The 12,013-nt window shown below is 36.1% G+C and overlaps 1 protein-coding gene across 2 annotated transcripts in view; it reads left to right on the top strand.

Moving 5' to 3' along the window:
• The window catches only part of LOC132133109 (nuclear receptor ROR-alpha A), a 282,503-nt gene extending 272,442 nt beyond the window's left edge, over nucleotides 1-10,061 (top strand). For both annotated transcript variants that reach the window (XM_059545830.1, XM_059545831.1), the window contains 4 exons: nucleotides 1,661-1,768; nucleotides 3,504-3,614; nucleotides 3,745-3,857; nucleotides 4,911-10,061. In XM_059545830.1, coding sequence (XP_059401813.1) covers nucleotides 1,661-1,768; nucleotides 3,504-3,614; nucleotides 3,745-3,857; nucleotides 4,911-5,075 — 497 coding nt within the window. In that variant the 3' untranslated portion in view covers nucleotides 5,076-10,061. The remainder of the gene's footprint in view (nucleotides 1-1,660; nucleotides 1,769-3,503; nucleotides 3,615-3,744; nucleotides 3,858-4,910) is intronic.
• The last annotated feature ends 1,952 nt before the right edge of the window (nucleotides 10,062-12,013 follow it).

The raw sequence follows: 12,013 nt of genomic DNA, 5'->3' as shown, positions 1-12,013 counted from the left end.
CAGTTTAATGTGCACAGTATGAATTTGCCAAAATTTCCAGTATTCCATGGAAGCCCTTGTTTCACCAAGGGATTAAAAAATATATAATTTTTGTAGAATAGTATACGACTAGAGCATGCTATGTGGAATACTGTACCACAATCCAATGCGTTCAGCTTCATCTCCCTTTTTTTGGTGTGATGAATGAACTGAAGAAAAAAATTTAAAATTTCTTCCTGAAAAATATTAAGGAATTTTAACATTTCAACAATTCAGAATACTACTCTTATTATATTTATTGTTGCATACACCAGACAATTTTTTTACATACTGCTTAAAATAGTATACTGCACAGGAAGTGATATGCAAGTATTCAATTCCTAACATAGCCACATGTCACACAGCAGGAGGTGCAGTGCTTCAGCTGAGTATCTCTTGTGTATACAGAAAAACTGTATCGGGACAATCTGTCAGCTCTTTGAAAAATAAGGCACTATTGAGATGATATCCACCACTGCACACTATCTCCTCACAAAATAATGGACCAAAGTGCTCCATCACACTCACATCCCATCCCTGTCATGATCCCAACAGCTTTCAGTGTTTCTGTTTGTTCCTGGCCCGACCAAAATTATTAACAAAATACTGAGTGAGCGCTCTCTCCTGACATGACATTTTAAACCACCGCCATCTTTCTAAAGCTCAGTAATGGCTTCTATTACGTGGCTTTTATCCTCTAAGCCTGTGCTCACCAAAGCACTCCGCTGTAGAATTACTGCTTCTACTCACAACAATAACAGCAACACACTCCACCTGAGACACACACACACACAGAGCGCTGCTCACAAACAACAGCTGATTGGTGACTTAATAAAGCTGTTTTATTATATTGCTCTGTTACGATATGAACACACTGCTTATGGCCAGAAACAAACTTTAAGCAAGCACGCAAATACTAACCTTATGCTTATTCTCACTATAATGTAACATATATAAACTAAAGAAAAAATGCAGTTAGAAGCAATTAGTTCGTTTTTAGCTAATCTTGTTATGATATAAACGCACTGCTTATGGCCTGAAACAATTTACTAGCAAGTATGAAAATACTAACCTTACATGACAAACCTAGCATCGAATGTCTGTGCCATTAAACTATGTGTTTTCATTCAGAAAGCTAACTATAAATGTTGATAGCTTAGCTAATTTCAGCAAACTTACTGAGCAAGATTGTTGCTCCGCCATTACAGTACTTTGAACGAACGAATTGTAGGAGTAGAGTATTAATGCTCATTCTCATTATATCACCTCTAGTGGCAATGCTGAGAATGCAATATGTAAAAACTTTTCATAAGCTTTCAGTCAAAGGCATTTGCTTTCACATATTTCTGTCATGTATTGGTTGATATAAAAACTGCTTATGACCAGAAACATTCTTCAGGCAAATACACAAAAAACAAGATTCTCATAAAATCACAGTAATCAACCTGAATGAGAAAATGTATAGTAGAAGAAGACTGTTTACACGAATTCTTGCTATTGCACCCCTTGTGGCAGTGCTGAGAATGCATCATGTACAAACTGTGAAGAATCCAGATAGAAGCATTTCCCTTCAAATATTTTTCAGCATACCCGTTTTTGCTTATATAAAATCATATTTTGTTTCTGTTTCGCCTATGCATAGGCTCCTTGGAGGTGGTGTTCGTCAGAATGTGCCGTGCCTTCGACCCTCAGAACAACACAGTGTATTTTGATGGAAAGTATGCAGGGCCTGATGTCTTTAAATCATTAGGTGAGTTACGAAACCTGATTGGATTTACGAAATCTGTGTTTGGAATATTATATGTGAGTGTGTTGCTTATTTTTTGTTCTAACAGTCAACCAAGGCTTCATTTCACACATGGCAACAGCATTCAAATGCAGGCAGAACCCAAACTATTTTACCTAACTGCAAGAAACGTCAAAATAGTTTTGCACACACACCTACCTGTATGCAGCGACAAATAAAATAAATATATAATATAAAATAAAACGATATTATTTAAGAAAACATGATGATAATTATTCATATATAAGTAATTATACACTTAACTAATTAACATTTCAATAAATATTGTAAATACAAAAAGTTAATATGAATTTATTATTATTAAATAAAATTGCAATTATACTCGCATTTGGCACTTGAGTGTTAATTTTGGATGCTGTGTGTACGCAAGCAAATAAAGCCCACCAGGTCAGCACTAGCTTCTCATATCCGCCACACCTGGAGTTAAACCTGCTCAGGATTGCGTTAGCTGCTGCGTATGGTAGGCGTCTTGAACTCCATAAGCAAGATTGAGTGTCTCTACCACAAGTGTTTTATCAAAGCCGCCATCCACGCAGCCGTAGTCTGGGCGTAGAAATTTTCTAGAGTAAGCAAATTTTACACAAACAGTTTGAATGCCGTGACATTAGTGAAATCTCTTCTCTGTCATTATGCACTCACATTGGAAACCTTTTGGGGCTGAAAGTTGTCCAAATGCCAAAACAAACACAAATATGCCTCACAGCCTCCAAGACAACATTCAGTCATGTCTCACATGGAGATATATCTTAGCTTTATATCTTATTTCTATCTTATATGCTATTTTTTAACAAGCCTTCATGTGTTCGCCAAGCCTAAACCAGTAGCTATGAAAACTGAAACTGTGGCGTAGTGCCCCCAGGTGGTACTCAACACACTCTGGACATTTCATTTCAATAATTTAGCATTTTGCAATGTTTAATTTCCAATATCTGATTTATTTATGAGTTTGATATAGATTTGTGCATCTAAAACTCACATTATTACTTAATATGCACTGTGTTTTCAAGTTGCAATCGATATAAAAGGTGACATGTGATTCTGAACAGGAAACTCATCGAAACTATATTTATTATTGATGTGTTTGAAACATAATGCAGCATGTGTATATTAATTCATGCAAATACAGTGCAATCCTTTCTAAATATTACTACTGTGGTGTTTGTGTGTTTTAGCTGTAGTGTGATTCTTCCACAAAATAATATGGAAATGTGTGAACAACAACTTTGAATATTTTATTAAAATTATTTGTCATTTTAATGCATAATTTTTAGTATCTGATTTATTTACAAGTCTAATATAGATTTGTGCATTTAAGACCAACAATGTCACAGTTTTTCAAGTTTTCAAGCTATGATTGATTGGAAGGTTTGAGAAGGGCTGCTGCAGACTGTCTCCCAGTGTTTGCATGAGCTTTGAGTCATGGGTTTTATTCGGCTTTGTTAGTGACCCCAGTCATGGTTACGTAAACCCTCTCATTCGCCAAAGCGTGATTAGCCTGGAGGGGGGAAAATGTGGCGGGAAAAATCATTCTGTAATGCTGAAGGATTGTATTGTTTTCCCTGTCATCTCATGCAAAAAGATCAAGTGTCTACCCAATGCTGTCTACTGCTCCGTCTCACTCGCCTGTATTTTTTATTTTTTACTGACTTTTTCTTTCTCTCTGTCTCCACTGTGACAGGTTGCGACGACTTGATCAGCTCTGTCTTCGAGTTTGGGAAAAACTTGTGTTCTATGCACCTCTCTGAAGACGAGATCGCCCTGTTCTCCGCCTTCGTGTTGATGTCTGCAGGTGAGCCCGTACCCATAAATTACCCACAATCCCTTGTTTACCTTCGAAACTATTTGAGACTAAAGGAGAAATGGTGTTGGGACAGCTCAGATTGTGTATGTTAAGAGATAAGATCCCTGTGTGCGTTTAGATCGATCCTGGCTCCAGGAGAAGGTGAAGGTGGAGAAACTCCAGCAGAAGATCCAGCTGGCCCTCCAACATGTTCTACAGAAGAACCACAGAGAGGACGGCATACTGACAAAGGTAATGACCCATATAAGGAACAGGATGGTCATTAGATGTATCTGTAATCCTATGTATTGTGTATATATATATATATATATTCTTATATATTATATACTTTTATGTAATCCTCTGAAATTCTATATTGTTTTATTTGAATAACTGTGTAAAATATTACAAATATAAAATATTTTCTAAATTAAAAGACCGTCTTTGATGTTGCCATTTTACCATTTTGCCATTGTCTTGAAAATATTAATTTTAAAAAATTATTTTTCTCCCCAGTATTACAGTTAAATTAGATGTTTAAATCCAAACAATAAATAAATGAATAAACAGATTTGTTTTTATTTCTTTCTGGTAAAAATAGAATAAATGATGAATAATTAAACCTGTGTTACTTTAACATTATTTAAATACCAATATAGAATTTATTGATCTTTAGAAATTGCATTTGTTTTTATATTACCTGTTTTCTTTTTAATTTTAGTTTTAGTAATTTTGTTGTGCCTTTTTCATTTTTATTAGTTTTATTTTATTTCTTATATTTAGTTTAATATTCAATTTCTTTTTATTACTTATTTCAGTTACTTGCCAAGTCAGCATTTTTATTTTTCAAATGCTTTTTTTCATAGTTTCAGTTAACAGTAATCACACATAATTATATCATTTTAAACTGGTCATTAGAAAGCAAAATGAAATAATCATAATATTGAATTTGTTAAGTGTGTTAAATAATATTGTGTTAAATTTGACAGTTGTGAAAATACATTTTGGGAAGAAAAAAAGCAAATATTTCTTTCTTTCTTGTAAATTCTCTGAAGACCCCCTGTTTAAAACTTTTGCATTACAGGGCCAGGGATATTTATTAAGAAAGTAAATTGAATCAATTAGAATTTCATCTATGACTTCATCCACAAAGTTTTATTTGGTCTGGCAGCTGAAAGATTAGCTAATGTCATGTGAAAAACCTGGGACCATCTGTGTTGTGTCTGCAGATTAGAGGGCTGCCTTTTGACCCTGAACCACAGGGTCCTTTCCACCAAATTAAAATCACTCTCTCTCTTTCTGCAGTTGATATGCAAAGTCTCCACGCTGCGAGCCCTGTGCAGCCGGCATACGGAAAAGCTAACGGCGTTCAAAGCAATATACCCAGACATTGTTCGAGCTCACTTTCCCCCCTTGTACAAGGAGTTGTTTGGATCAGACTTTGAGCAGACCATGCCTGTTGACGGGTAGCGCTTCCCCGTGCCCACCCCGCCCGGGGGAATTTACACCGTGGGGAATGTCATGCATAAATCTGAGACACTTTAGCAGTGCCCTGCACATACACACACCTGGACGGACGACACAATGCACACACACACTTTTCCCCTTTTTTCTTTGTGATTTTTTTCTTTTTCTTTTTTCGTGGGGGAGGAGGTAGTAGACTGGGTTTGACTCCAGTGCTTTATTTTTGGGGTTTGTTCTCTCCTTTTACTGACACAGGTGGGATTCTGAGCCCAGGGGAGAGGATAAGAAGATGAAGACACTTGTTTTTCCCGAACGCTCCCTCGCTCTCTTTCTCTCTCTGGCTGAACGTGAAGAGTCCACGCATTCATTTTCGAGAACAGTCCCATGGCGATTTGTCACAATCAGCATAAATCGTTTCCAAAATGGAAAAACGATTCCCAGAGAGCAGTGGCCTGGAATACAGCGTTTTCAACTTTTTACCGGGACAGCAACACAGAAGTCCTTTTCAAGCCAAGAACATGAAATAAAAAGTTGCGATCAAAAAGTCGATTATACGAACTGTTCCAGCAGTTGTTGTAGCACCAAAAAAAGTCTACCTTGAAAAATACGTGGATAGCTCCTTCCTCCCCGTGCACTGTTTTTTTTCTTTCTTTCTTTTTTTAAGATGTCAAACCAGCACAGAATAAAGAAGAATATGAATTGAGAGAGAAAGAGAGATATGGAGGAGTGTGATGTAGAGTCAACACAAAACATCACCTTTCTACGGACAATCTCGAAAAAAAACCCCGTAGAATTCTGGTAATTCTAGTCGCGATTGCTTTTAGCCATCAGAGACTCCATCTACCATAGTTGCTTAGTGATATCGTTTAAGGCCATCTGCTATTAAGTCCCTCTTTGGAATGGTGTTAATGTAATGTAACGGTCCGACCACCAACATCGATGCAATGCAAGGGTCCATTCCACCTGTTTTCTAACGTGTTACAGGGTATACGGTCATAAGTACAACTATACAGGAAAAAAAATGTTTATAGAATCTATTTTAAATAACATGTATGATATTAGTAGCTAGACTATTCTTAATTGTGAAAAATTGATAAGGCACTTTTATTTGCACCTTTCTTTAATTTAAGACTTGTATATTTACCTAGTGATGTGTTGCATGTATAAATACCACGGTTATGGAGAACGATTGCTGGAAACCCTAACGCTGCTGAGGGAGGGTGCGTGTTTGCGTGCGTGTTTGTGTATTTATTTGCGCGAGGCGGAGGTTGGTGCTGGGTAAAGGCAGATCGAGTGATCTTGGGTGGGGGTTGGGGGTTTGTAGCAAACACTCATTGTCCGCCACCTTTAAATTGGAAATATGGTAAAACATGCAGTTCTTGTTGTTTCCCTCTTGAAAAACGTTCCATTGAGAAAGAGCTGTTGAATGCAATTGGACCCTTTTTCCACACACGTCACATGCTGTTAAATGGTTCCACCTAGCGGTGGCGTGTCACATGACTGCGTGAAAGAGTCAGATCTGGTTTAAGAATGGTTGATCTTTCTAAAACTGGCTCTTGTTAGGGTCTTTGCCCAGCAGCAATGCTCGTCAGGAACGTAAGAGTGGAAAAAAAAGAAATATTCAAAGCCTTGTCTGGATGAAATCCTCTATTTTTGTAACATTATACAGTGCTTATGAAGCCTATGAAAGAAAAAGGGAAAGAGCGACGGATGATTTAGCACTTAATCCTGCAATAATTAGAATCTGTGTTTTTATTATTATTATTATTTTGTCTTTTTCAAAGAACAAGACAATGGTAGTAATAGTGCTATTTTTTGAAATACCTAACTGTTTTGTGTTGCGCGTGTTCGTACGTCTCTTGAATGTGCCATAATGGTCTTTCCTGCTTTTTTGAGTCTGAAAAAATGTGTTGTATTGTAACATTCCAGTAAAACTATGTTGTGGCGTTTAGAAAATCCCAATATAATCCAGAAACAAAACTTCACCGATCACTTCTACGACCTGCTAACTTACATTTTGAGAAACTCTGAGTAGATCTTGGTAGCTTCATGTAATTAGTTTTCCCCATGACACAAAGTATTTTCCTCAGGGAAGAGTCTGTCTAATTTAAGACGCTACCTTAAACTCGTTAGTCAGCTCGATGTTGCATCTAAAGCTCAATTATTTGATCTCGATGGGATGTTTTGAGTCCAGATAAAAATAACAACGTATTAATAAAATATATTGCATTACTATTGACAAAATAATAGTCTGTGCAATGCATCCCCAAGAAGTCATGCTTATCATCTAATCTGTGATTGACAATCCAAGTTCATGTTTAGTTATTTACACAGTAAATCAGCAGTTTGTGCACTACAAGGCACAGGGAGAGTAATATTGAATAATAATTGATCAGGGGTAATGAGATAAGTTCCAAAACCTAGTCGTCTGCCTACCTAGACAGCATTTTAGCTGAGCTTCTGGTACAAAATGTGTCTCAAAGGGGTGGAAAGTAAAAGTACTCCATTTTGGCCAAATTGTAAGGCAATCCCAGAATGTACTGCGACAATATCTGAAAAAACATTTATCAGCGTGGTGTAGGAGTCATAGACATGAATATATATCATTCAATAGTGAAAAGAATTGATAAATAATAGTTAAATCTTATTAAAAAAGGTCATATTTGCCCAAAATTTATAGGCGAATTATTGTGCTTTTAGCATAGCAACATGCTAACATTAAACTCCATTGGAATCAATTGCAAGCAGAGACAACCCATGTGTTGCACATAAGGAGAGCTATCTGTGTTACATACAGAGTTGGTGTCTATATATATTTATCCAAATCAGCCACTTAGAAGGTTCTGTTTTGGAGGATGTTGCCTATGTAGACAGGCAGACAGGAAGGCAGCTCACTAGAAACAGAACTGAACCCAAAACAACCTGAAAATTATGTTAGAGTACAAATGGGAACAAACACTCATCTGTTACCGTTCAGTGGTCTTGTATTTTTCATCTTTTGCAATTTACGGCCTCATGTCCTTCCATGTTATTCACCAGCATAATTGCTATCAAATTAATAGAAGAGAGTAGTCCACTGGCTTTATCAAATCACCCAGTGAGCTCCAAGATCTAATTCCCGCAAATCCAACAAAGCAAGATATCAACCTCAAGCGTGCTATGCTAATTTCCAGCTTTGTTTTTTTCTGGATGGGGATTTGTTCTAATCGTCACTCATAATTGTTTGAGTCTATGTGCCAAATACCTCTTCATGATTTCCTCCACCTTCAGACGTACACACGCGGGCGAATTGTCGTACGTGACAAATACGGGTTTCTACAGGGTAACCACTGCTGTGGAGTCCCCTTGATGAACAGGCTTTTCTGTTTCCTGTCCAATGATCCTTAAGTCAGTTCTAACACCATAAAAGCTGTAGTAAAGTCGTGTTTTACCACTTTTTGCATGTTGTATTTTGTCAGTGTAGTTTGTATTAGACTTTTAAAGCAATATGCTATGGGATAGAACTTTATTTTTTCTAATACAAGCAAAGGTACTTAAACACATCTGATCTGTGTTATTTAGATGTGTGAAGAGAAAAGTTCTCAGTTTCTCTTATCGATGGTTGATCCATATGTTTTCCCTTGTAAATTATTTTTCAACTGTGGTTTCCCTTGTCTATCTATGTGAGAAGCAATATACGTCCGAATGTGGATGCGAGAGCGTGTACAAGCAGAAATGTGTGTGTTTGTGCTATTTGTAATGTTTGCTTAAGGTAAAACCCCCAGACAAGGCTTTAAAAGATCAGACGCAGCAGGGTGAGATGATGAATTATAAGAACGTACGTTTTTTTTTTTTTCTTTATTTTTATCCAGGATGTAATGTTTTACGTAGCACTGAGCTTAAATCACTTGACGAGGCTGTACAAGCATGACACACTGCACCTCAACGTTAATTTCAATTAGAGTTATACAAACACAACAAGGCCTATGCACTCACGTTTGAACGAAAGGCACATTTACCGATATTTCTCAATTCTGATCGACGGATTGAACATGTCATGCTCGCGACAGCATTCGAGCTGAAGGTTGAAGTGTTACTAAAATTTACGTCAATCATTTTCTTCAAGCCTTTTCTTTCCAAAAGCACAGCTGACGCGTTATTATAAGTGAACTATGTATAGATAATTGACGAAAAGAAAAGTCTTTAGCCATAATCAAATGTCAAGCAATAATAAATGGTATATTATGATTCATTTTGTGCATAGGCTTTGAACATCTGCATGTTAATACATTTTCTTATTTATCACGTTTAATTTTTTTCGCTTTGGGTTTTTTTTCACTCTCTGATTGTCTTTTTTTGTTTGTTTATTTTATTTGTATATTGACTAGTTCTTTTCCCAGGTGGAGAACTACGAACGTCAAATGGCCTGTAAACTGTACAGCTACAGTATGTTTCCCTGTCCTCCTTTCGGCTTTTAATTCACAATATTTAATGTTCTATCGATCACATGTATAAAAGTAACTTTGTAACTTCTGTCTGTATAGGTAAGAAGAAAATACTGCTATTAAGACCCGCTCAGTGCAAATATTTAACTGTTTTATCAGACACATCATGCTGTACAATATCTCTGTTTTGAGTATACTTCTCTCTTTTAGACTTAGTTCGGTTAGCGGTAGGGTGTGCGGACATTACTTTTTGTGTTATTCTGACATGTGGTGCTAGGTAAGTTACTTTTGTGAAAAAAATTATGGATTCATAGACTAGGCCACCCTTTTAGTCAATTAATTTCACTGAGTATTGATGCATTATTGATATTAGGACTTGATAAATAATAATAATAATAATGATAATAAACGATAACGATAAAGATAATGATAGTGGTAAATTTACTTTCGAATACCCAGCAAGTACCTGTATCAGTGTGCTAGTCTTGGGGCATGGCTTGTTTCCTTCCCACTTTTAAGATTATTAGCAAGTATCAGCTAAGTACATCTTTATTAAACGTCGCAATTTTGAATTTTTCGCTACGAAGATGATTGTTCATGCTTAAAAAAAATGGAAAACAAAGAAGCAGTATTGTTTCTTTTTTGATTGTTCCGAAACTCTAGCTGGAGGAGTTTCTAATCCAGTTCTTATCTTCTGTTGCAAGGACTTTAAACACACTTTAAAGTACCGGATTGTCTGCCGCTTATTAGCTCCCTCAATTTTTTTTAATTTTTTTTTTTTTTTTAAAACATGCTTTTTTTTCTTCTTCTTTCTATCCTAAATCCAATCACTTACATTTACATACACACACAATGGTTAAGTGTTATAAATTGTAGAGGACAAAGGTGGTTGTAAGAAGTTTTGTGCGAAACTTCCTATTTTAATCTTTGTAGCAAGGCAGAATCTATTTGCAATAATACATAGCAAACTACACTGAGTGCCTCTCAGTGGTACAGGATGCAGAAACTGTATTCGTCTGTTTTGTTTCCACGTACTCAAATGACTGTGTTTGCACACGTAGGTGAATTCTGTCTTGTGTTACTGACTTTTCGGCCGTCTTTTTGTATGTAAATGAGGCATTTCATGTTTGTTTATAGCCATGCATTTTCTTGTCTCTGTGATGTCTTTCTGATGTATTTTATGAGATTCTCAGATGCTACTTCTTCTTTTCATCCGAACAATTTTACGTTGGTTATGGGACATTGCATCCAGTCAGTTGGATGCTGAACACGAACCCCATTTGGATATTTAAAGAGACAAACTGGCGGACAATAGACAATCCACTCTGTGTTCTCCCTGTTGTTTCCTGCCAATTAGGTTTTAAGTTGTCGATTATGAAACAAAATGACTAATGCAATGTATTTTAAGTGTTCATATGTGTATGTAAAATGATGCATACTACACTTCTATTTCTTGTTGAGCTGAAGGGGAGGGCATAAGGGCTGGGGTAAGACGGGTTGGATTTTGCTTCTGCTTACCTGCGGGGGTGGAAAAGCAGAGAATGGTTTGCGGTTGTCACATATTTTTACGTCACATGTTTGCTACTGATCTTAAAATGGGGGACAGTTGATCATGTACCTTTTTATTCAGCTCTTTGGAACTCTCTTTAGGAGATAGTCTCTTCTCTCAATAGTGGTTTTGCTCCTTCTGTTTGTCTGATTCTTAAATATGAAAATAAGTATTTTGATTCATTTTGTAAATACCGCTGTAAAGAAAAATAAGAAATTTAATGTTGTCTTTTAAATACTTTTCATTCTAATATGAATGTTGTTATATTGTACTTAGAAACTGTACCTTTAATATTACCTTTATTAAAAGTGCATTGGACACATCGATTTTAGATGTGCTTTATGTGCTGTTATCCATAATAAAATTTACCGCTTGTAATGGGCTCTTACTCAATGTGTGTCATTCTTCTTTATGTAGTTCAAGGTTCAAGTAATTTCCGCAAAACCTTCAGAGATGGAAATGGAGGAACAGAACAACATTTAAAAGAGAACTTCACAACTTACAGACACTAATGTTACACTTGATGGAGTGGGAGCTGTTACCTTTTTTTTCAGAGAAACAGCAGTATAGGCATTAAATGTGTTAAATATAAAGAAAATATGATATGTACATATGGGCTCAAATAGTTTGAAGTGGGTTGCAAAGTTTACTTAACTCCAACAATATCATAATAAAAGTCTGTGCTATTTCTAAAGATTAATTCAACAAGAATGGCCTATAAAATTAATCATGGTTTTTCTTAAGCATACCATAGTCACAGTTATTTTTTAGTTTATTACTGAGTGAGCAAACCTAACCCTGACAGCACGTACATCACTGAGATGTCTATTTGACATCTGAATTTACATCTGCAAGATGTATTTTTAAAGTGTTTGCTCATCTGCAATACGTCTATAGGACGTTTCCTATCAGATGCCAAACAGACATTTCAAAAATGTCTTTTAAGATGTTTATGATTTATAATGTATATG

Source organism: Carassius carassius, chromosome 50 (assembly GCF_963082965.1).
Source record: "Carassius carassius chromosome 50, fCarCar2.1, whole genome shotgun sequence".
Taxonomy (NCBI): Eukaryota; Metazoa; Chordata; class Actinopteri; order Cypriniformes; family Cyprinidae; genus Carassius; species Carassius carassius.
This window is presented reverse-complemented; position numbering and strand designations above follow the sequence as displayed.